The 26,193-nt window shown below is 47.5% G+C and overlaps 2 protein-coding genes across 2 annotated transcripts; one reads left to right on the top strand and one right to left on the bottom strand.

Moving 5' to 3' along the window:
• Positions 1 to 8,872: 8,872 nt before the first annotated feature.
• On the bottom strand, positions 8,873 to 10,601 carry PtA15_2A95 (uncharacterized protein; the record flags this gene model as incomplete). Its single annotated transcript, XM_053167029.1, has 7 exons — positions 8,873 to 8,879; positions 8,960 to 9,026; positions 9,126 to 9,167; positions 9,244 to 9,465; positions 9,555 to 10,193; positions 10,274 to 10,444; positions 10,517 to 10,601. 7 exons carry the CDS (start codon positions 10,599 to 10,601, stop codon positions 8,873 to 8,875), a joined length of 1,233 nt encoding a protein of 410 aa, XP_053017338.1.
• A 2,395-nt stretch (positions 10,602 to 12,996) lies between these two features.
• On the top strand, positions 12,997 to 15,194 carry PtA15_2A94 (uncharacterized protein; the record flags this gene model as incomplete). The annotated part of the gene is made up of 13 exons (XM_053167023.1): positions 12,997 to 13,089; positions 13,153 to 13,219; positions 13,290 to 13,316; positions 13,391 to 13,419; positions 13,489 to 13,549; positions 13,617 to 13,744; positions 14,147 to 14,272; positions 14,335 to 14,411; positions 14,472 to 14,557; positions 14,636 to 14,656; positions 14,764 to 14,876; positions 14,947 to 14,973; positions 15,069 to 15,194. 13 exons carry the CDS (start codon positions 12,997 to 12,999, stop codon positions 15,192 to 15,194), a joined length of 981 nt encoding a protein of 326 aa, XP_053017337.1.
• Positions 15,195 to 26,193: the final 10,999 nt, after the last annotated feature.

The following is a 26,193-nucleotide window of genomic DNA, read 5'->3' as shown; positions in this document are numbered from 1 at the left end:
GCCCCATCGCGCTCTTGTGCACCTTGGGTAAACTCTTTGAAAAGATTCTTAACGAACGCCTAATCCACTGGATTGAAACCAAAGAGGTCCTCCCCCAAGGTCATATGGGCGGAAGGCGGGGCCGTAACCTAATAGATGCTCTGGTGGTTTTCACCTCGTGGGTGAAACACCAATGGCGAAGAGGTAAAATAGTTGCCGGTTTATTCTTAGATGTAAAGTCCGCCTACCCGTCGGTATATGTGACCCGTCTAATAGACCGCCTCCACCAACTCTCTTGCCCTGAATACTTGATACCGGTGATCTCCTCCTTCCTTACTGAAAGATCTACCTCCATTCGGATGGGGGACTATGTATCATCCCCTTTCTCAGTAAGGGAAGGCCTCCCACAAGGCTCCCCTCTATCTGTCACCCTGTACATCTTGTACAATAGTGGATTACTACTCCACAGCAAATGCTCTCTGGAAGAATCCAGGATCTTCATAGGCTATGTAGATGACATTGTCCATCTAGCAGCCGCTGACTCCATGGAAAAAGCGGTGACAATGCTCCAGGAAGACGCCTCTCGCTCCCTGGAATGGGGCAGGAAGTTCGGAGCCATCTTTGATCCCAAAAAAGCTGTACTGATGTTATTCTCTTGTAAGCCGCTATCGCCCCCATCCTTTGACTTTGATGGCCACACCCACACTTTCCAGAAAACGACCAGATGGTTAGGCATCATTCTTGACCAAAGGCTCACTTTCTCTGAACACCTGAAGAAGGTCAAATCAACAGGCGACCTCACCATCATGCAGCTCAGCCGAGTCATAAAATCAACTTACGGTTTGAACACAGGACTGGCGAGGAGATTGGTTGTGTCAGTGTTGTACTCAAGGATACTTTTTGGCAGTATCATATGGTACAACAAAAAGAACGCCAAGTCGGCGGCTCAAACTCTTGAAGGCCTGTATCACCAGGCTTGCCGACTAATCACAGGCCTGTTCAGACAAACTCCCCTGCCTTTTGTCAGGAAAAGCAGCGGGCTGAAGTCTCCACTCGAAGTCCATCTTCGCAACTCTCACTTCTATATGCTCCGCGCGTTGACATATCCCCCCCCCTCATCCTGTACTCCACATCTTACAAAAGGAACTGACAGAAGAGCCACCTTCTTTCCCGAGCCCCGTCCATCTAATCCTGACACCGAACAGTCTTTACAGTTTCCCAGTAAACCAGATGGAAACCATTTGCCCGGTTCCGGCCCCAGCTTGGATTGAACCAATTGCGGTGATCCATAACTTGAGGGATAAACGAGCCGATGTGATACAGCGCATTCCACAGCAGATACGCCAAGAGATGCAAGACGGGGCCCTAGTCATCTTTACGGACGGCTCTTGGATACACGACAAGGGAGCGGGGGCGGCAGCAGTGGCCCACCCTTCCGAGAAAAGCAAGGCGGCCTCTATCGGCCCAGCGGACTTCATTTCTAATTTCGAGGCTGAGCTCATAGGAATCAGACTTGCCGTAAATCTAGCACAAGAAACCCTTGAGGCTGACCATTCGCAGGACATAACGGCGTTAGCCATCTTCTGCGATAACCAGGGAGCCCTAATGCTCTCTGCAGACCCGCGGTCCCAATCACCAGGACAACACCTTTACACTGACAACTTCTTTCGTATGAAGCTTTTAGGACTCCCGGTCAGGCTCTACTGGTGCCCCGGTCACGAGGGCATTGTGGCTAACGAAAAAGCAGATACCCTTGCAAAAGAGGCAGCTACAAGAGTATCCACCTTGCAGGACAATGCTAATTTTTTGGTGTCGGTACCAAAGAGCCTAGCCAAGTTACGACAATACACCCGGACTCAAATACAGCTTTCTGAAGACGGGTTGTTGGACAAATCCCAACGCTTTCCCTACTCTAAAGACTGCACAAAACTAGTACAAGCCTTAGACCAACAGGAAAAGGGCTTGGCAGCAACAATCTTTCAGCTCAGGGCGGATCATGCTCCCCTGAATAATTTTCTGTTTAAAATAAAAAACATTTTAGATCCATGATGTACTAACTGCTTTGTCCAAGAGAATGCAGCACACTTCCTTATGTTTTGCAACAGGTATAAGAAAGCCCGAGCGGTTCTCAAACAATCCCTACGGCGATCAAAGTGTGGAGCAAATCTGGACTCTTTCCGGTCAATCATGGACAATCCCAAAGCAATGGTTGCAGTGTCCGAGTATATCTTGGCAACTAATCGGTTCCCAAACATCCGGAAATACATCTTGGCGGCGTAAACCATAGGACCTTTCTCCTCTTTCTCATGTGCTCTGTTACACTCCATATTTCTATTTAAAATATCCCTGATTCTTTTTTCTTTTTCTTTAGCGACCATCTTAAATCCCATTTTTCAACAAGGGTGTATGTACTAGCGATGGACTAGGGAGCCTATCCCTGACTCCCTGAAGACCGATGGACCTCGGGTTATTTGGGGATAATCCGAGGATCCGCTTTTCAGTAGCAGCGACAGGTTGTGGGGGCCTCGACGCACTCTGAACACTCAATCTTCTGGTGGGATGGGACGATGGGCTGGGCTTTCCGAACTCCAAAGCATCTAAATCCCCTTCCCTTTCTCTTACTATGTTTTTTTGTTGTTTCCCGCTCTCTTCCCACTCAGTTTCTTTTATTAAATTTGCAGAGTCTTTAGTTTTATTTCCTCTTCCTTTACTTCCGTTACCTTCACATTCTCTTCTTTTCATCCTTTTTCTATACACAATAGCTTCACACATTATTGGCCGCCTCATCATTTAGTTTCCTGGCGTTCATATGAATATTTTAGAAGATACTATTTGTATATACATAACCCATAGCAGATAAATAGTGCGGCATGTGAAATCAATAGCACTTAAAAAAAAAAAAAAAAAGTCCCTCAAGACTTCGGGCCCCCGGGGGGTCGGCTGCACTCGCCAAGCGAGCCTCCGGGACCGTGAGGAGGGACTTCCTCCCCAATCTGGCGCATGGAGAATGGATTTTTTATGCCACTTTTCACTTTTTTCATTGTACACTTTTCACAGAACAACCTATGTGATTTTTTTGGCTGCTTGTCAGCGCATGATACTATTCAAGATTCTTGTATTTTTTTATCTGTATGTACTGCCACACATATCCTCTGAGAAATTAACCAAGCAAAAATACTCGCAAAGAAATAACCAACTCAGTAAGGAAGATCTGTAGATTTTTCATTTTGCCAGAGCACGGGCCCTCATTCAATTACCCTGCCTTACCTACGGTGTAGCTAGATTTGAGGACCGTGCTCACCACTGTGCCGGTGAGTAGAGAACTCATGAGATGAATGAAAGCAAGGCAACACCCAAACAAGCATTAGCAACAACTGTCCCAACATTTCCGACAACAAATCTACCTCATATGTCTCCAAAGAGAACCCGCAAGCCAGGTTGAGTCCCCTTGATGACCGGCACAGACCGTTCATTGAGAGATTGTACAGTGGGTCATCTAATGTTTTTGGCACCACATTTTTGAATGCAGAAGCTCAGGCCACAGTCTTTAATTCATAAAATTGGCTACAGGGGTGGAAAATAAGTTCCTAAGAATGATTGTGAAATAAAAAAAAGTAAAAATCAAAAAATGAAAAATGTGGAATTTTTTTAATTTCTTGCAAATTTCTCAGAATGTTCATTACTGTTCAAACCAAGGAGGGAAAATTGGAGAGCAAAGTGTGGCATACAAAAAGAATGATAAAAAATGAAAAATTTTGAAACCATTTTCAATGATTTTTTGGGTGGATGGGTTATCAACCAATTTCATTTGAACTCAGGGACTGTAGCCCAAATCACCACTAATTTGACTCAATTTTTTTATCCAATAAAAATCATTGGCAATGGTTTCAAAAATTTTCATTTTTTATCATTCTCCATATTGTGCTCTCTAATTTTCCCCCCTTGGTTTGAACAGCAATGAGCATTCTGAGAAATTTGCAAGAAATTAAAAAAATTCCACATTTTTCATTTTTTTATTTTTACTTTTTTTTATTTCATAATCATTCTTTGGAACTTATTTTCCACCCCTGTAGCCAATCTCATGACTTGAAGGCTGTGGCCTGAGCTTCTGCATTCAAAAATGTGGTGCCAAAAACATTAGATGACCCACTGTACATATCCCTTTGATGACCAGTCTGTACCGGTTATCCAGAGGGCTGCATGGTCTCAATGGCCAGTCTGTGCTGGCGATCAAGGGCTCAGAGCGTTGAATTATGGTGTTCAAAGTTGGTTTGCATAATTTTATGCATGCATGAATCATAAAATCATAAAAATATTTTGGTGAGGAAATTTTGTATTACATAATCAGACAGTCATCTCCCCTGCAAAAAATATTTTATGATTTTATGATTTATGCATGCATAAAATTGTGCAAACCAACTTTGAACACCATAACTGTAAGTCAAAAAAATGTGTATGAATTCATTGAGCACAGATACTCTCAAACCATCAAGCCAATCAACATGCCGTGAACTTTGGCATGTACAGTACCTTGACAGAAATATCCAAACCCCCAAAAGCTCATTCCCGAAGCCCAACCAACAGACGTGAAGTCATGAGGATTGGAAAATGGATGTGTGAAATTACTGTAGAAGAATGAATATAACAAAATAAAATGTTTTTGGAAAACTCAAAAATTTATAAATTCTCTTTCATTAGGGGGGTTCACAATTGGATTTTTGGTTGCTGGTGGCCCCATAAAATGTTGCTTGATGGTGCAAATTTGGGCCATAAAATTACCACCAGAAGTGATAAAACTTTGCTGGTCACCCAACAGGTACCAGCAAAATTTTACGGCACCCCTTCTGATGACCGGTTGATACCAGTCATCACCTGGAATGCAGAACTCCATCTGATAGCCGGTCAACACAGGTCATTGGGTTGAGTACACACTCAACTCTTCCCCAACACCGGTGATTGGACACACACAAACACCACTTGATGACCAACCCAGGTCATCGAGTGGAGTGTTTATTGACTGCACACACTCCACTTGATGACCTAGCCGGTCATTGCACTTGATGAACTAGCCGGTCATTGAGTGGATAACTACTTGACTTGATGACCATCAATGACCAAACTGGTTCATCCATCCCAACTTGATGGCCGGACCAGGTCATTGAGTGGACAAATACACTCCACTCAATGGCTGGACCGGGTCATTGAGTGGATACACACTCCACTCAATGACCAACCCGGTCATTGAGTGCAAACTACTCCACTCAATGACCAACCCGGTCATTGAGTGCAAACTACTCCACTCAATGACCGGTGTGGTGATTTATATAGGCGAGCGCGGTAGAATGTCCACGCGGGGATAGCTTGGGCGGGAATGCACAAAGCCGCTCAGGCAGAGTGCATTCCGGTGACATAAGCACTGAGGATGAGGTCAGGAAAGCACGCTAAGAAAGCTTACGGAAAGTCACGCGCGGACTGGAATGCACGGATTGCGGATTGCGGATCACGGATCACGGATCGCGGATTTCGGATTGCGGATTTTGGATCGGGTATTCTGATCGGAGCGGAAAAGACAGGGCTGGGCTGCGGCGGGACTACACACGTGGACTGGTAGCAGCAGCGGTGGGCAGATACGTTACGGTACGTTACGGTGGTCATTTTGGATACCGTAACTTTTTTGAATATCCAACTTGCTTCGTTTTGGATAACGTAACCCCACTATGCAAGTAAAGTAACGTACTGTAACTAAATTTCCTATGCGAGTTTTTACAGCCCCAATAACGTACCGGTGTGGTGATTACTGCACCCGTAACTTAAATTTGGTGCGTTACGATACCCGTAACTTAAAATACAGCGCTTTTATGGTCCTGGTGGGAACCGGGGTCCAAAAAACCTTGATTAATGAGCGACAAAGTGGGGAATTGAACGCGCGGAGCGCAGCAGAGGCAGCAGGCACCAGACTGACCCCTGCTTACCCGACTATATCACATTGTTCAAGGCACTGGATAACAAATAACTAGTACAGTTACGATACCCGTTATCGTAACTGGTCCTGTGTTACCCCCATATTTGAATTGGGTAACGTACTCGCTCCCCCAGTTATCCGTAACTAGGCGATAACATAACGTAATTAGTTACGTTACGGGCAGCGTTACCCAGATGGGTAACGTATCTGCCCACCGCTGGTAGCAGCGGCGCGTCAGCGGGTGAACCACGACAGCTGAAGCGGGTTCCACCAGCGGGTGGGACCGGGGTGGAGGTGGTGGCAAGAGAACGACTGACGGGGGCTAGACAGAAGACGGTGGGAGGACAAGCGTCGGAGAGGAGCGGAGTCTGGGAAAGTGATGAGCGGGAAAGCGGGCGGAGCTGGAGGACTAGTGCGGGACTGGGTGGGAACGGCAACGTGCGTGGAGGGAAGGACGGGGGGACGGATTCTCTTTCTCTTCTTTACCTTATCCTATTATCCAAACATCATCTTACGATTACTCATCATTGTACTTACAACTACGGACGTACTAGAGTTATTAGGAGATTGTTGGGATCTTACTTTTACTTTGAGAGTTACTTGCAGATTCTTGTGCTTACGAAGTGCGGAGCTTTAGTCACTTGCGGATTATTACGCTATAGATCAGGCTCAGTAGAGGAGCGCTGAAGGCTAGCGGAAAGTAGCAGTGCGGAGCCAAGTTACCGACAATCACACAACCCGGACATCAATATTCTTGAAGGAGGCGGTTAGCGGACATTCTTAACCAACTAACCTGCTTTCATTCTCACACCGGATTGGCCATCAAGTGGATAACTACTCCACTTGATGACTGGATCAGCCATCAAGTGGATACACACTCCACTCAATGACAGGATTGGCCATCAAGTGGATACACACTCCACTCAATGACCAGATCTGCCATTGAGTGGATAACTACTCCACTCAATGACCCAATGTTATCCACTTGATGGCCGGACCGGGTCATTGAGTGGAGCGGGTAGCCCACTCAATGGCCGGACCGGGTCATTGAGTGGAGTAGTTATCCACTCAATGGCCGATCTGGTCATTGAGTGGAGTGTGTATCCACTTGATGGCCAATCCGTTCATTGAGTGGAGTGTGTATCCACTTGATGGCCAATCCAGTCATTGAGTGGAATGTGTATCCACTCAATGACCGGGTTGGTCATTGATTGGAGTAGTTATCCACTGGATGGCCAATCCGGTCATTGAGTGGAGTAGCTATCCACTTGATGGCCAATCCGGTCATTGAGTCGAGTAGTTTGCACTCAATGACCGGTTTGGTCATTGAGTGGAGTGTGTATCCACTCAATGACCCGGTCCAGCCATTGAGTGGAGTGTATTTGTCCACTTGATGACCTGGTCCAGCCATCAAGTCGGGATGGATGACCCAATCGGGTCATTGAATGGAGTGTGTACCCACTCAATGACTGGGTAGAGGTGATCCACTTGATGACCCAAAGTCATTGAGTGGAGTATGTATCCCCCCAATGGCCAGGTTGGTCATTGAGTGGGGTGCATGTATGGGTGTTGGTTGGCCCAATGATCAGCCTTTCATCAGTTGAGGTGTGTGAGATTGATGGCCGGTCTTGACCCGCCCAGGTTCATGGTGTGATGGGCACCAGTACGTTTCCGTTGCTCAGCCGGCAAAAAATCCTCCTGGTGTGAGGCAAAAAATTTAATTGCACAGCGTGCGCATCTCTACTGGTGAGGTGATAAAAAGTTGCTGGTGAAATCCAATCGTGAACCCCCTTATTAAATGACAATTTTGGAAAATCTTTAATACTATTCCAAAAAATCATGAATAATCAGAATCATTAGAATGACATGTGAGGTGAATGATAATAAATGAAAAAAATGAATTCCAAAATCCATCCTAAATTTTAGCAGGCAGTGAAAACACATCAAAAAATGCAAATTTGTACTGCAGGCAACAAAAAACAGTGTCTGATGTTTTTTCACTGCCCACTAAAATTTAGGATGGATTTTGGGATTCATTTTTTTCATTTATTATCATTCACAATAACAAATAACATGAATTTGATAGTCAATAAAATGGCTACACTAACAGTGATTGTCCAAGAGCATTAGTGTAGTGCAGTGGCCCATTGCTGGCTGTAACCACTGCGCAGGGGTCAGGAAGGACTCCGGTCTGCTACTCGACGAAGTACTATAACATTGTCGAACAAGAGGAATTCCTCCTAGTCGACATGGTTGTACAGCCTCAGCGAAAGGCGGGATTCTTCTCCTTTGGCGAGGTTATACAGCCTTGTCAACCGGGAGGGGAGGTATGGCGAGGTTGTGCAGCATCGTCGGCGAGCTCAGTACATACTTGCAAGGGCCGCTGCCAGAAGGCAGAGAGCCGAAAAGGATAGAGAAAAAAATCACTTTCATCTATCACGAGAGAAGAAGGCAAAAAACAAGCTAACAAACAAGAGGGAATTGATAAATTGAGATTAACATTGAGCTGATCATGGTTTTAGGAGTGTGTTTTTTTAACGGTGCGAAGGAAGCAGAACCGAGTGAGGGAGTAATATGAATCCATCTGATTAAAACAGCCAATCGATCAAAAGGCATCCCCAAGATCATCGTCATCACCATCAACATCGTCCCCGGTTAAGATCTCGGAGGCCAATTCCCGTTCTCTTTCTCGTGCTGCTTCGGCGGAAGCTAGCTCCTTAGAATGTTGGTTCAAAGGAAACCTCATCGCCTCCAAGCTTTCATTGTGCAATTTCAAGCAGAAAGCTGGGAAGGAAAGAAGATAGACCAAGACGTCAGCGCTTGAGTATCCGAAAAGAGAATGGCTGATGGTGTTACATGATTTAGAATGAAGGAAACTTACAGATTCTTTGGTGGAACGCTTCTTGAGGTTCGCTGGTAGAGTAGATATCATTAACTTCTTTACTAACCATCCACCCGCCTGATCGGTCCAACCTAGCCTCGATAACACCGTCCCTGATTGCCTTGGCAACGACATACTCTGCATCTTCTTCGCTATCAAGTTTTAACTTCAAACTGACGTCCTTCAACTTGATTCTGGAGTAAGCTAATGAAATCGTTCGTAACGCGGTCTTGATCACGTTATGTCGCAGTCTCAAGATCAACGTATAGGTCGCATCGGTTAAAAATCGGCTCGAATGAGTACTTAAGGCTTGTTCGAATTTGGTGATGTCACCGACTCGTACAGCTAGAAAACATAAAAATGGTTAACGATTTTCCCCGCAAACACTAACGCCTGATTTTGAAAATAAAGGGGTGCACACCTTGAACGATTTCAAAATACGGTTGCAGACATTTCTTCAACACTGGCCCTCTAAACAAAGCGCGGTCGGGTATATCGCCCATCAAAAGTTCAACAACGACAAACAACTTGTGAGTGGTTTGCCAAAACCCAGGGGCAATCTGTGCCGGTGGAGCTCTGCGGATAGCTTGCTGAAGATGGGTATGGGCCTCGGTGTAGTTCAACTGGATCGTGCGAATGCGACCTGAAAATGAAGATAATGAAAGATGTGATCTATCAGAACGCTGTAATGGTAATGGCACCGAGGAGACATCAAATCAGTAGCATATTTACCTAGATAGTAAAGCCAACGGGCCACTTGTCCAGTAGGTACCATCCCACCAGCACCCACACTTGCTTCGGTCTTTCCAAAGTCGGGGAACTCGGTCTTGCTGACCAATCGATCGGCCTGTTCCCATAGCTCGTGTGCCAATAGATTGCGAACGATGAGGTTCAAGAGCGTAGCCTCACTATCCTCATCACGTCTCAAGCGGGCGGTACGATGGGCGGACATCAAGCTGGATCTAAGGTTCGCCCAAAGACCGGGATGGCTGCCATCCTGCTGGAGTAGCTCAGCAAAACGAGCATGGTAGAACCATATCTTGGCCGCCAATGGGTCGAGTGATCGTCGGTTATGGTGCGGTAAGAAATCAGTCACCAAACGATGGGTCAACTCGAATCCAGATCGATTTGGTGCACCACGCGAGATCAAGAAGATCAGGACCAGTAGGGATAAGTAGGTTTCATGCTCGGCTTGTGAGGAAGGATCGGGAAGAGGTGGAGAATCTTTTGAAGGCTTGGTGGCTCCATTAGCAGCACTTGACGGCTTGGCGTTGGCGTTGGAGGATGGAATAGGATCAATTTGCATCTCACTAGATTCGGCTTGAGTGACAGATTGAAGATGGGGTAACAACAAAGGCTTGATTTTGGAGTCTGATGGAAGATTTAGGCAGCGGCTCAAGGTTAATTCATATTAGAAGCGCTTGATGACGCAGATTGGCGGAATGGCTTACTAGAAGGCAATCCTATGTCGATGATTAGCTTGAGGGTCGCTTCGGCTGCATTAGAATCAGGGGCCTGAAATTTCTTTTTCGTGGCTGTCAAGCACCTGAGGACTCTATACGTGAATCTCGGTTCAGACAACTCGACGGCTTTGGATAACAAGCCAAGATGGGTACGCAGATCTACAACAAAATGAGAAAGTCAGCTGGTATCCGAGCGAGCGATACTGGTCGAATAGGATGGTGTTCACTCACTCGATTCGAATGACTTCGTCAGTCCATTGTTCTGGGGTTCTGTCCGGCTGGACTTGGAGTCTTCTTCCTTGGTGACGAGAGACATCTTTGGTGCGTCAACTGGCTGGGCTGTTCGCTGGTTCGCTGTAGATGGGCTTGCAAGTTTTGGCGGGTAAAGTCTGGTAAAGTCCGTCTGCCATGGCTGGGCCTATATTACGTAATCAGTTTTGTCTGCGATCGCCGATTACGCGGTCATTGTCGTCATCAGCCCTTGCGCTTTTCACAGTGCGGCGCGCAACATCGGCACCAAATTTCCAAAGCTCCGGCCCCGGTCCGTCGGCATGATAAAAGATCAAGTCAGGTGTTCCTCTTGATTTTCGGGCATGTCGTGGGGCCCTGGAGATTACCAGCTTGGAATCCCGTTGGGTGAATTCTTAATTGCTGCAATCCTTCACCTATCAAAGTTCATAGGTGACTCTACTCACTCTAGAGTCTACATATTTATGGACCCCATCGCCAGGAAGTGGAGGCAAGCTGGATTACATCGGGAGCCACGTGGGAATACCTCCTAATGCTATAAGAGGCTCCTGGTGTTGGGCACATGGCGAAAAAGGAGATGATCACGCTCGGTAGTTGCGGGTCGCATGTCCCCATTCTATTGGCCGTCTACTTCCACCGACGCGCTTGAAGTCGCAATCGACGAGCATGAGAAAGATGCGTATGCTTGAACTGTAACAGTCTTGCTTAATCGTCAGTTTTGAATAAAGCCCCGTGCTTCGCCTTCATTTGCTTTAGTCTGTTCGTCGTTTATTCGGTATGGAGGTGATCATCGGGAAACCGCTGACAACTGTGGACCGAGGAGCGCGGCTTGAAATGCCTACTGGGGGCTCGATGAGACTGATATAGCCCCGTCAGTGCTATGAAATTGATAAACTTTTTTGTGTTTATTTATCTCGAAGTTCTCACTCACGCGCCGAAAATCTGAAGCTCGTGGAGCCCTAAACTGGTCAATCCCCAAACTTGAATACATAACATGCCATAGTGACGGTAGTCTCATATAATTGGAACAACTGAAGTCAAGTCCTAAACACAATGGGCAATAAGTTTTATCATTTGTTGTGCGGCCCACAATAGCTTACAACAGGTGGTTCCTTGCTCTTCTTTTGTTCCAAAGACATGACATGTATTGTTGCCATTTACCCTATCAGGACATACCAAAGACTTAGGGCCTGTACCATGGGGCATGAAAATTGAAATTTTCCAAGTTTATTTGCCTCAAAATTTCTTGGGACAAAGACTGAGCCTGGCCAAAATGTAGGCTTGAGCCTAAATGTGAAGAATTTCAACATTTGAACCCTCCGCTAGTTTTCAATTTTTGTGTACAGGGCAAAAAAATTGAAATTTTTCAAAATTGAGGCCCATGGTACAGGCCCTTAGACTTATATCGGGGAGTATTTACCTGGCTGCAGTAAAAATGCTCTCCTGTTGCTGTATCCATGGGAGCAACCACAAACGCATCAGATCATCTTTCGTCTGAGTACCCCATGTGATCGATATTTTGCTCCAGACAAACAGAGCTCCCGGAGAAGGAATGTTCTTGTAGCAAACCAAAGCTGTACACATTCAGTTTTCCATTTGATTGAGATATTGCTGAGTGCCGTCCATTTCTGCCCGACATTTCAATTTTTAACAATACAACGCCGAGCACTGTGATTATCAATTTGTATCACGAGTTAACGATTGACAGCCTACCGTGACTAAGAAGTCATCCTTGTTTTGCTGCTCAATCTCCTATCAACACTACGCATGCTGGGCCTCCACAGCCATGTGCAAAACTAAAATTAATCGGCTGTGGATGATTTCTAACGATGTGTACTCTCCCTATGAATGGAAGGCGAACCTCCAGAACAAATTATTTTTTGAGTTTTGCAAGAGCAAAATCCCGGCGGCTTATTCGCCAAAAAAAGGGTAAATTCAGAAATGATTGCTCAGAGGATCATCACCATGTAAATCTCAGTGTTATACTTTAGCCAAGCGTTGCTTTTGTCATTCACTCATGATCATTCAAACCAGCTTGAAAAAACTTTGAATTCCAGTCTGGTAGGGGGCACTCGCGAGTCGCGATGCTCTTCGCTCCTCTGAAGGTAGCTTGTTGAACATAAAAAGGTCGGGGAGTCACCGAATTGATGCTCATCGATTTATCCTGAGAATCAGTATTTTGAAATAGAGAAATTATCTGGTCTTCAACTTTTAGAAATAACAATTGCTCACAAAAGATGATGCTTCAAAACCTTCCTTCCGCCGCAATTTTTTTTGCCATTTTAATCCTTTCAGTTTTCATCTCACTAGTTTCCTCAAGTGAGTTGAAGCTTTCAGAGCCATGGATCATGAGCGATGTCCTTGCACATATTGATCGATGAATTTTATTTGTATATTTTGCCATCCGAGTAGGGGACATTGGGAATGATCGTCCAACTTTCCTAGCGAAACGACAGAGCCAAATGGGAATTGTATCAGGCAAGGATCAGTATTACAATGCGAGGGCCAAGCCAGTCGGCTCTTTACCGGGACGAACTTCGGGCGATGCACCATGGGTAAGTGACCGCGGGAAGAGCTCTTCCGTAAGATTTCTGACTACCAAGGTAATTTCTGAACAGAGTCAAGGAGAAGCGTCTTATCAGAAAAGCATTGGATGCCCTTTGGGACTAAAAAACAGAGCAAGAGGTCAGTGACTGTATTCTAGATATAATTTGTGAAGTTGATTTGTTTAACGGCACGTCGATGGTTTATCTAGGAATTGTGCTGCTAGTCCCCGGCACAGGTATGGAAAATCACGCTGCTTTGACATCCTTCAAGTATGAATTTGTGTTGGAAAATCTGACAGCTTCATCACAGGTGGCGACGCCAGTGAGGCTTATAAGTCTGTGCGCAAAGCTTGGTAACTTTTCCTAGATATGCGAATCTGAACTGTCTCTCTTGTCTTACGGACGCAGTCGCCATATTACCAAGGTCTGCCGTCACAAGGTTTCGATTTGTGCTGGGTCAATATTCCAAGTACGTCCAAGTTGTTAGGCTGGCTTCCAAAACAGTTTTGTTGAGCGCGGGTTGATCAATCTGTCAGACTATTCTCTTGGTGACATGCAACTGGCTGCCGAGTTTGTTGCCTATGCAATCAAGTTCCTCGCACCCAAGTCAACCGCAAGCGGGGGTAAAATCAACATCGTCAGCTTTAGTCAAGGTGGTCCAAACGTAAGCAATCAGTTGATTATGAGCTTACCCAGCTACGCCATGGTGAATCAGGCATCTTGACTGCTTGGGTAAATGTCTTCGTTAGGTTCAATGGGCATCGAGTGGGTGTTTCGACTCTGCTTTCAACTCGAATAGTTTTGAATGTTGGAGCTTATACAAGTCAAACAATCAGCATTTTGGCCATCTACACGAAAGCTTGTCACAGGACATGTGGCCCTGGCTCCACCTATGAAAGGCACTGCCTCGACCATACTCCTTTGCCCGCTTTCCAATCTTAGTGGTGGATGCCAGCCTTCAATTATACAACAGACCATGGCAAATCTCCCTCATTTACATCATCTTGGGTGTTCGTCTAACTTAACAAATTCCATATCCTCGTTTTTTGATGCTGAATCATTTTAGGGCTCGAATTACATGAAAGCTGCAAACAGTCTCAAGGATAAGCAAAGCCCAGCATACGCGCACATTCCTACTACTATCATCTATACCACTACTGACGAAATAGTCACCCCACAAGTTGGTCCTAATGTCAGTTGCAATCTCGGATGCTTCACATCTAAATTTGGATGGACTGACTATTCCTCCAACAGGCATCCTCACAATTGATCGGAGCATCGCGTATCTCGATCCAGGAAATTTGTGGCATTCTCAACAACCCTGGCCACTTGTAAGTAAATGCTAGCTGTCAGTTCATGATCAACCTAGTGCTCACGCCCGTGTGATGCAGTTTTATTTTGGGAGACGTTGGAGTCTACGGTATTGCACTTGATGCCTTGCTTAAAGGCCACCCTGCCCAAGCGTCAACGGTAGATCGTAAGCCAAACTACCCAAGAATTGCTACTGATTTTTGATTCTGAGATTGATCCCCCTATTTCTGTTACTTCTTTTCAGGCTCCTATTGCACAAAGACGGGTGAGTAATTCAAATCAATTAATCACAATCCATGAGGTCCATTAATTTGACAAAAAAGAAGCTCAAAAACGGAATCTGTGGCTGAAAATTGACAATGAACAATTCAGTCCAAAGTCTGGGATTCCAAATAGGCAATCTCGGAAACGACTTGAAATTCGCTTTCCGCGTTGCTATTGGTGAGGAGAGAGGACAGATGATTGCGAGCCAATTGAGAACTCTGGTAAGCTTTTTCGACGATCTCAACAGATCAACCTCAATGATTGACTCGATATTTTTACCTTGGATTATAGCGGGTCCCGGCAGAGCCTCTGCTTCAGGTATTTGATTTGTCTTGATTCAGTCATATTTGAACGAGAAAAGATGCGCAAGGCTCCCTAGGTTTCAATCCCGCTGATGGTATGTTTCTTTTCAGCAATACGTGTGTGACCGTGGATATACCACTTCAAAATGTACTACCAATGGCTTCAAAGGAAATTCAACTGGATCATTTGTTGAGGTCGAAAAGGCGGCCTTCGGTAATTCATGGGCTGATGAATAAAACAACTACTAATACAAATAAGACTAATATCGTATAAGTCTGCTTTTGGACTCCTTTCTAGCTAAAGGTTGTGGAGTAATTTTTGGCTTCGTGTCAGATCTTTCTTGATATATGTGCTTATTGTTAGCATTCATTCGTTACATATATGTATATGGTGGGTATAAAAAGTCAAACTACTTTGGATCTTTCATGTTTGCAAGTGATCATTAGCGGATGTGGGTGGGGATTGACATGCTAGTATTGATGAGATAGGGTATAGAAGGGCGATTCGATTGCCAGTATGGTGTAATTGTTACGTTTCTAATGGACACGCTGGGGTTTCGGAGGTGTTATCTTCCAGTTGGTTAGCGAGCGTCGTGGCACGTCCGGAAAGAGCTGAATTCCTCCGAAGAGATGCCGGTTTGTCTGATGACGAATTCGAGGAGCTCCGCAATTCCCTCTGGCGAATTATCGGACGCATCTATGAGGTTGAGCATCTGGATTTGAGGTCGGGTGCAGTCGATGGGATCGATTGGAGGGGGATTGACAGAGATCGAAGATTGCTGATCGGATGGTTCAGCAATGTACTTAGCCATTACTTGAGCTATTTGACTTTTTATCACCTCTACGAAGTGTTCTTCCTCCGCTCTTTGGGGTAGGAACATATAAGGTTGAATTTTTAACTTGGGGACTTGGCGAAGGGCTTGATAATATGAGGCAAGCGACAATTGGGACTGATCGAGCGATTGGAGCAGTGAACGGTTGGGCTGAACGATGTAACCCCACGAGCCATTGTCGAGATTGCCAATGCAGATACTTGGTCGAAGCGGCCAGCCTTCTGTGACTGCCATTGAGTTCCTGAAATTGCGTGAAGCCTGAACAGACATGCGCTCAAGGGCCCTAATTGCTGTTTGTCGGGATGAGGTCAAACCAATGAGGTGCAAGTATGCATTGATCCGCTCAGACACGCCACCGGCCATGAAACGAATGCTGTTGAACAGCTGCAAACCATTGCTTGATGGATTCCTGCCAAAAGCAATCATGGAACAAATTGTTGAGGCTATCTGGAGATGCGAAAAAAGTGATCAGCGGTTTCTTCCTGACGCTGCAATTGAAGCGAATGATGTATGGATTGCTTGGATAGTACCTTGCGCTTCCGGATGTTAACTGCAGAGATGCCTTCGAGGAAAAACTCTTCGAAGTGCAAGCCTTTCTCTTCATCGGGGTTCAAAGTGTGGCCGTAGTCTTCTTCCTCTGGCTCGAGAGTCTCATCGGCCGGATGCTCTGACACTAAATCAGTGGCTTGAAGCGTGGCAAGGAGTATGTTGAAAAGAAAAGGCATGTGGTCCTGGCTTATTGACTGCTCGCGAGTCCGGGCTGCATCTTCATCAAGAAACGAGGGTTCGACGGTGAGGCTGCTTTGAAAGGACCCCTGAGGATAATCACCCCTCGGAGGAATTTGGTTCTTCGTAATTTCAATCGCCTGATAGCCATTATCAATATGAACCCATGAGTCTGTGCTGCCGTTTCAAAGCAGAAGTGTTTGAAGAGTTAATAACCTCCTGTTGAATCCACTCCCGCCATCGAGAAGTTCCATCTGGAGTATTGTTGCATTCTATCTTGATTGCTTGAAGGCTCCTCTGGGCAGAAGGCCAGTCCGTAGCGGTGTTCATCGGGATCTCTGCTTCGGTGAGTGGGTGAGCACCGTTTGCTGCATGGATTCCGAGTCCAATCGGCTGTTCGCCCACAACTCGCACCTCCCCAACAACGTCCATTGGCTGTGCTCCTTCCGCTTCGAACTCCATGTTCAGGGCTGTGGTGGGTGGCGCTTGAATAGATGGACCACCTGATGGATTTGCTGTGAAATTGCAATATGTATTGGCTTCTCAGTCATGCATTTTGTGTTCCATGGTTGAGGAAAGGAAATGAAAAACTTCAAAAATTGCTCGGCTCCAAGGAGTCTAACCACGGACGCAAAAGTTTATCCAAGGTTGCTTCGAGAGATTTCCGAAGTGCCCGCTAGCAGGAACGTACAGTTGCGCAAGGCATCCTACACAGCGGGACTACCCCGCGTGAATTGGAACCGTAAGGAGGACGCGACAGTAGCCGTGGCGTTGTACGACGCAATAGGACGCACCTATGACTACAAGCCCCCATGTCGCACCTATTCCACCGACTGGGACGAGCCCAGTCACTAGCCCGGCTTCCCCACGCACCTGTGACCCGGAAAGGACTTGGGCGTCCTGCCCGCGTCACCAGGGGCGTCACAAGAACAGTAGGGCTCCGTCATTAGACGGTTGACCCAGGCTGTACTGTCACCGCCTGTTATGTCAAAATATGGTTTTATTTCTATTTGTATACTTTCTCATGCTGTCACATTCCTACATTAGCATATTTTCTATATTTATAGTTTCTCATGGTTTTACCTTTGCTCATCAACCCAAGTATGTATTTACATTTCACTATATATACCTTCACTCATTCAAAATATTATGTCCCTTGGGGGAGTTTTTCTATCATCCACTCAGACTCTAGGATCCACAGCTCTACAGGTTATGAGCCCGCGCTGTGACCAGCGGGGTTTTTCCTTTCGATCCAATCATATCTTCATCCTTTCGTGAGGATATTCAAGTCATCTAGGTTTCATCCTTCCGTGAAACTTAAATCCCCACACATATCCTTATAAAAACTTTAGTTTTTGACTCCGCCAAATCACCATTCCGTGTTTGCCGGATTTTCAAGTTTATGGTTAACACACGTTCCGATCGTCCAGACCTTGTTACTCCAGACTTCACTGCTCGAGTAACACCCCCCCGACGCCCTCTACCTTCCATCCCCGAAGAGTCATTTGACTCTAATCCCTTCATATCCGCTGACTCCTCACTATCTTCCGATACAATGTCTCAAGAGAACTCCAATATTCCTTTTCCTTCTTCCTCAGTCAACCCCATTCAATCCGATCATCCCCAGACAGGAGAACAGTCCGACAACAAGCAGAAAGCACCTGAATCTCTTGATACGATACTTGCTCGTGAACTTGAGAAGTCTGGACTAGGCGGCATCGATGATAACCTGCTCAAGGTGCTCCTGATCCGGAATCTCACCACCACCAACCAGACCACCGCGACGGCTTCATCTACTCAGGTCGCGAGTCAACTTTGTTGGCATCAACTCGGCAAGTCGGTCGAACCTCAGCTATCACTGGATGGGACCAACTTTCCTCTGTGGTCGGCTGCAATCATCAACACTGTCAAAGGCGTCACTCAGAATGCAAATTTTTTTGAGACAGACACTTCAGCGACAGACCCGGCAACTTCGGACGGTATTCTGACGCTTCTTCAACATTCAATTGATCCGGCGCTGCGCTCTTCCCTCAACGGGTTGACGGCGTATGGGGCCTACAAGTCTTTGAAAGGGCGATTCGCTGGCACCTCCTGGTCTCTCCTCCTAAGGCGTTGGTCTGACATTGCACAGGCCCCAGATGCATCAGACTCGCTATCGTCCAGCTATGAGGCTTCAAAGCGGAGCTGGTACGATCTGGATGAGAGGCTGGGGGGATTGACTAAAGATAAGTTATTATCTTTGTCTTTCCACTCCACCACCCACCGCTATCAGCAAACCATCGCTGATTCCATGGATGCCCGAATTGCAATCAAACCGGATTTCGAGATCAAGCCGGAAGAGATTCTACAAATGGCAACTCGGCTTCATCAGTCGGCATCGGCTTTGGGGATGGCCTCGGCGATGGCACTGTTGTCTCAGGGGTACCGTGGCGGACATTCCGGCTCATTCCGAGGTACTCGCGGGCGAGGTGGTTTTTGAAGATCGCGCGGTATGCCCAGACATTCGGGTCAAGGAAGCCAGTCAACGTCGACTTCTTCGGTCCCTCCTCCGGACAAATGGGCCAAACAACACCTTACGGCCGATTTTCCCTGCAATGTTTGCTGGGAGTGGGGACACTGGGCGCCGGACTGCCCACGTGTGAAGAGCAACCTACCGCCGCTGGAGGATCCTTGCAGGAAGAATCCGTCCTGGAGGCCAAAGAAATCTAATGTCATCTCCGGATGTCTTATCACCCAGTCAGGCGAGCTCGCGTCTATTTCGGCACCACCTGAAAACCCGGAGGACCCTCTGTGTGACACTGGCGCTACCCACCATGTAACGTCACACCCGTCATTTTTTGTCACTCTGCGTCCGGCTAATTTACGGCTGTGTGTCGCTTCTCAAGAACGCATTCCCGTAGATGGCATTGGGGATGCCGTGATTCCAACAAGTTTTGGAGATCTGCATTTGAAAAATGTACTTCTTGTTCCAAAGATCTCCGGGACCGTTATTTCCATCGGCTTTTTTGACAAGTGGGACGGAAAAGTGGATTTTTTCAACGGTCGTTTTATACTCACCCAGCACAATCGGCAATTTTCGACATATATCAACCAGTACCGGTGGTTCATTCCGTCTCCTTCATCGTCTGCTTCCCTAAAGTCTTGTTATCTATCCCCCCATCTTTCCTCTATCTCCGCTTCCAGTCTGTGGCATGCTCGACTCGGTCACATCGCCGTTTGGTTCTTCAATCAAACTATCAACCGCCAGTGTGTTTCCGGTATTCCCATGAAGAAGTTATCCCTCCCAAAAACCAAATGTCATTCATGTTCACTTTTGAAAAGCACACATACTCCTGTCCAATCTCCTTCACGTGAGCTAGCAGATGCACCTGGTGACATTGTTGCCATAGATTTAGTTGGCCCTTTCCCTGAGGCCCTCGATGGCAGCACCTACGGTTTGGTGATACATGATATCTTCTCGCGGATGACTTCTGTGGTTGGTTTAAAGAGCAAGGCCTCGGCTGGCAAGGCGGTATCGGACTGGATTCTCGACTTCAATCGACTCACCCCGCACCGAGTAAAGATCATCCGCTCGGACAATGCCGGCGAGCTAACATCAAATAAGTTTAACAAGTTTCTCAAAGACAACGATGTTGGCCATGAGTTGAGCGTTCCCTATGAACACCATCAAAATGGAAATGTCGAGCGGACAAATCGGACTCTTCTGGATATGGCGAGGACTTTTTTAATACACGCTAAGTTACCTAATTCCCTTTGGTTTTTGGCTTTCAAGCAAGCAGCGTATATCTTCAACCGCATTGTCCACACCGGGGCTGAAAAATCCCCTTATGAACTTTTGCTGAAGAAAAAGCCGTCTCTCGATATGGTTCGGGTGTTTGGTTGCCGTGTGTATCTCCATGACATCAATTACCCAAAGCAATTTGTCCCGCGGTCGACGGCTCTCATTCACGTCGGTGTTCTTGATGACTCGCATGGATGGCTCTTATGGAACCCAAATTCGAAGAAGCTAGAACGTGGCGCCTCAGTGATCTTTCATGAAGATGATCTCCCATCCCAGATGACTAATTCAGGGTCAGTCAACGCGGTTCTCAACTCAATCCGTGTTGATCGCCTAGGGGATTTCAGTGAGCTACGTGAATTGGAGTTTCAGGATGCGATTTTGGAGTCTGCAATTTCAGAGTCATCTTTCACGTCAGATGCTCCGTTTACCTATCAACAAGCAATCAACTCGACGCTCCGGGCCGAATGGAAGGCCGCAATCGATGCGGAGGTCGGAATGATGGTTGATCTCCGAGTTTGGGAGGAGGTCCCCGAGGCGGACGCCAGAGACATCCTCACATGCCGATGGGTCTTTGCACTTAAGCGGACTCAGGAAGGACAAATCTCGAAGTTCAAGGCACGGATCGTGGCCCAAGGTTTCAGGCAAATTCACGGCAGGAATTTTGGCGACACTTTTGCGCCAACCCCGACGTTTCCTGCGCTGCGGATCCTACTGGCAATGGCGTCGCGACTCCGTTGGCCTGTGGCTTCTTTCGACGTCAAAAGCGCTTTTTTGCACAGCGATATTGACCATGAAGTTTTTATTCGCCCTCCGCCAGGTGTAAAGACCAAACCAGGTTGTGTCCTCAAGCTCCAAAAAGCATTGTATGGAACGCGCCAGGCGGCTCGGTGTTGGTGGCTACATCTGAAGTCACAATTGGAGAAAATTGGGTTTTTCCCGGCCCTCGAGGACCAGTCGACATACATCTATCGATCCGGTGCTGACATGGCGTATCTATGGGTGCATGTAGATGATGGCTTTTTCACGGCTAGTTCACATGCACTATTGGACTCTCTAAAGGAACGTCTATCTTCGGTGCTTGATCTGAAATGGGATTCATCCTTATCTAGCATTGTTGGCCTCCGGGTGCGAGAGGTGAAAGGCGGTTTCACCATTGATCAACCAATGTTGATCGAAAAAATCATATCTATGCAGCAATCCTCCATCAAGACTCGCACCCCTATCGCCTCGACAGACCTTCAATCAAATCCTTCGGACGGTTCAATGGATATTGAATATCTCTCTCGTGTTGGTTGTCTGCTTTATCTAGCCGCGGGTTCACGACCAGACATCACTTTTGCAGTGAATTTCCTTGCTAGGTTCTCCATGGTACCGGATGCATCGCACTGGGCGGCTCTTGATCACCTTATCTCACATATCCGTTATAGTGCTAACCTCGCACTGCCAATTGTCGCTTCCCGTCCCCTCAACGATGGCATTAACACTTACGTCGACGCCAACTGGGGTGGCGAGGCATCTTGCTCAGTACACGGGTTCATCTCGACAGTATGGGGGGCGCCAGTTTCATGGTCCTCCAAAAGACAGACATGTGTGGCGCGATCCACGTGTCAGGCGGAATATATGGCGCTGTCTTTTGCTTCAAAGGACGCCTGTGTCTTATCGTCAATCATCTCTCATTTTTTCGACCTGCCTCCTCCGTTGATGCTTTGCGACAATAAGGCCGCCGTTCAAATCAGCTCGGATTGTCGCACTCAAAAGGAACACCGCCATGTGGATCGGGAGTTCCATGTCATCAATGAACTTCTTTATCTGAAGAAGGTCCGCCTCGAATGGATCTCCACCAACAATCAACTGGCCAATATCTTCACCAAGGCTCTCGGGTGGCGGAAAGTTTCGGAGTTTTTAGCGGCAGTCGGATTGCGTTTGCAATCCTCCACATTGGCAAGTAAAGGGGGGGAAGTATGCGCTGGCTGCGATGAACATGCACCCCCCGCATCTGTTTGTCTCCTTTCAGGACCCCAAACCGGCGTCGGCGACTGATTGGTTCTTCGGATGCTAACCATATACATCTTATATTGTGCAGATCTCGGCGGGGCGTTGTCATCGACTGGAATTTTTTACTGTCTTTCTTTCCAATAAGCCTTCATATCTTCTCTTACTTTTCTTATACTTCAATTTCTTCACCTATTTATTGTTTCTTTGTTTTGTCTCTTTTGATTTTCGTACTCATTTCTTTCTGATTATTTTGTATTTCTTCCATTTTTGTGTCTTTTCTGTTTTTCCGTGGTTGATGAGGGGGGGAGTGTTATGTCAAAATATGGTTTTATTTCTATTTGTATACTTTCTCATGCTGTCACATTCCTACATTAGCATATTTTCTATATTTATAGTTTCTCATGGTTTTACCTTTGCTCATCAACCCAAGTATGTATTTACATTGCACTATATATACCTTCACTCATTCGAAATATTATGTCCCTTGGGGGAGTTTTTCTATCATCCACTCAGACTCTAGGATCCACAGCTCTACACCGCCGACACCCAGTGGTAGTGTAGCCCCTTCCCTGGGGGCCCAGCCCCGGCTCGCACCCACAGGTTTGCCTTTGATGGTCGTTTTCAAGCAGCGGAGCCCTTTCCGGAGGGGCTCCAGGATTTTTTGAGTTTTAAATACACCAAGAGAGCGATTTGAGCTCCCTCGGACCGACAACCCGACGACAAAGGGGCCCACGTCGGGCTACCGTGTGAAAACAGGGCAGCCCGTTGTCGGGGTGTCGAGACAGTCAGTCCGCCGTACCTCTTGACGTCAAGAGGTACGGCGGACTGACTTCGGTCAATCCGCCGCCTGTCTGCCCGGGTGTTGCCGGCAGGACCCACGGTGGCTTGACCAAGGTTGATCCACCGCCGGTCTGCCGGTCTGTGTAAGCTCGTGACCGAGCTTCACTGATCTGAGCGTCTTGGGAGGTCTCAACGGGGCACGGTACAAGGTCAAACCTTGGAGGGAAACACTTCTGGAACCTAACTAGGGATGCATTTCAACTAGTCCAGGGGAAGTGTCAGTACTTCCCTCCTATTTACAATTTTAAAGATGAAGAAGAGGAAATGCTCACCTAGTCCAGGGGAAGTGTCAGTACTTCCCTGCTGGACTAGGAGGGCGCGGGTCGACGGGGTCTAAGAACTCGGTTCGAGGTGATTTGGTGACATCCTCGTGACTCCTTTGGTGAGGTCGCGGGGCGTGAGCTCACATCCTCCCCTCCTATAAGACTGGTGGAGGGGCTCAACAGGGTGGGTAGTGGACTGGTAGGCGGGAGAGGTGGTTCGTTGTCGGGACTGGCTGAGGTGGTCGTGGGATTCTTTGGCGGGGTTTCAAGCGGTGACGGAGGTGAAGGTTGGCGTTCGACAAATTCTTTGACTTTTGAGATGTGGAAGACCGGGTGTCGTCGATCGCCCGGTGGCAGCTGTAATTCGATGTTTTTGCCATGGTTGGAAACATTAATTATACGGTATGGTCCCTCGAACCGCGGCTTCAGCTTGTCCGTTCCCGGTTGGTGTCTGTCGCGCCAGTCGGCCGAGTTGAGCCACGCCTTACATCCTTGTACGAGTGGCTCGCGGTCTTTGCGTCTTTTATTGTGGTGTGTTGCCTGTCTGATACGGCTAACCCACAGGGCGTCTCGGGCGTCGGCCCAGCTGCTCTCGCGCAATTTCAGCCAGTTGTCTAGAGCGGGGATTGGGTTGTCGTCTGGCGGTAAGGACGGAAAAAGACGTGGTCGTCGTCCGAAGACGAGTGCGAATGGGCTCATACCCGTTGCCCCATTCGTCGCGCTGTTTATTGCGAACTCAACCGCAGGTATGGCTTCTAACCACTTGCTGTGTTTTTTGATTGTTGTCGAGCGTAGGATTTGTCCGACCGTTTTGTTTGTGCGTTCGCTTCGACCGTCCGCCTGCGGGTGGAAAGATGAGGTCATGTGGAAGTTAATGTTCATCCTTGCCATCAGAGCCTTCCAGAACTTGGATGTCCAAGACTTGTCGCGGTCACTAATGATCGAACGCGGGGCACCGAAGGTGGCAGTCCAACCACTGAAGAACCGGGAGGCTACTTTCTCCGCTGAGTCCGTTTGTAGACAGGGGATGATTTTCGTGAATCCTGACAGGCGGCAGGTGACCGTCAGGATCATATCGTAATGGCTGGATTGTTTCAGCGGGCCTACGAAGTCGATGGCGAGGTCGGATAGTGGTTTTCTGGGAATCGGTGGGGTCAGCATTTTTCCTGTCGGTGCTGTAGTTGGTGCTTTCGTGCGTTGGCATACTTCGCACGAGGAGGTGAACTCTAGTACGTCTTTTGATAGTCGGGGCCAGAAAAAATCGGAGCGTAATTCATCCAGCGTTTTCTGGTGACCCAAGTGACCAAGGCGGTCGTGGGCTTCTTTGATCAACATTTGTCGTACGTTCCCTATCGAGGGAATTATCAAACGACCTTCCAGGAAGAGCAGTCCATCCACGTCCACGCAGTCGTCTCGAAGCGGCAGGGCATTGCGTGCATCCACGCAGAACTTGTCGGTGTCATAGCCTTCGATGATTTTGGCGCGCAGGTCTGCCAAGAGGGCGGTTCCTCCCTCTGTCAATGCTGCTACGCGCGCCACTTCCGCTGACGAAGGTCCTTCCTTGACGTCGGCCTGATCTTTCCTTGATAGGGCGTCCGCTACAGTGTTATCTTCGCCTTTTATGTAATTGAAGTTTAGGTCAAAGTCCGCCAGAAATTCGGTCCATCGAGCTTGTCGGCGGCTGAGATTACGTTGTCGGGGAAGGTGTGTTAGCGAGTGATGGTCGGTCATGACGTTGACTTTCATTCCTAGAAGTAGCATTTTCCACTTTTGCAGTGCGTGTACGACCGCAAGCAATTCTTGCTCATGGACCGGGTAGTTTTGCTCGGCCGATGTCATTTGTCGGGATTCGTAAGCTATAGGCGAGGCCAGTTTCCATTCGGCGCCTTGGAATAGCGCTGCTCCGAGGCCGGAACCACTTGCGTCCGTGAATAACCAGAGTGGATGTTCTGAGTCGAAATCGACGTTCTTCAGGGCGGGTAGGTTTGTCATGATGCGTTTGATGTTTTGAAAGGCTTTCTCTTCAGCCTCCCCCCAATTGAAGGACTCTTTGTCGATTTTTGAGCTTGTTAGAGGGGTGAGCGTGCCGACGTACTTTTCGAGGCCCCAAATGAACTTCTTCATCCATTGGACTGTCCCCAAGAAACGTTTCACACCCTTTGCGGAATGTGGAGACGGCCATTTCTGGATAGCTTCGACCTTGTCATTGTCCGGACGGATGCCTTCTTTCGAGATCCAGTGTCCCAAGAATTTGATCCTTCCTCGGAAGAGCTGGGTCTTCTTGGGGCTACAATACAGGTGCGCCTGCCTGAGGCGTTCGAGGACCGATCGCACATGTTGTTCGTGCTCTTGATGCGAGTTCGAGAAGACTACGATGTCGTCCAGATAGACAACGCAGACGTTGTTTATAAGATCGCCCAGTGCCTCTTCTAACCGGGCTTGGTGTGTCGCTGGTGCGTTCGTCAGTCCCATTGGCATCACGACCCACTCCATTAACCCCCAAGGTGTCTTCACCGCTGTCAGAGGGATGTCCTCCTCTCGCATTCGCGTTTGAAAGAAGGCATTGGTTTGGTCGAGAATGGAAAAGATTGTTCCCCCGGCGACCATGCGGACCAGCTCGTCTACATTGGGTAACGGTGAGCGATCACGAACCGTGAAACTGTTAAGCCGTCTATAATCGCACACCCACCTAGGCAGAGCTGTAGGGTCCTTTTTTGGAATGATCATGCTTGGCGAGGCGTACTGGCTGGTTGAGCGTCGTATTCGTCCGGCTTCGAGGTGCTGTTTGAGCAATGTCT

Source organism: Puccinia triticina, chromosome 2A (genome assembly GCF_026914185.1).
Source record: "Puccinia triticina chromosome 2A, complete sequence".
In the NCBI taxonomy this organism is placed as follows: domain Eukaryota; kingdom Fungi; phylum Basidiomycota; class Pucciniomycetes; order Pucciniales; family Pucciniaceae; genus Puccinia; species Puccinia triticina.
This window is presented reverse-complemented; position numbering and strand designations above follow the sequence as displayed.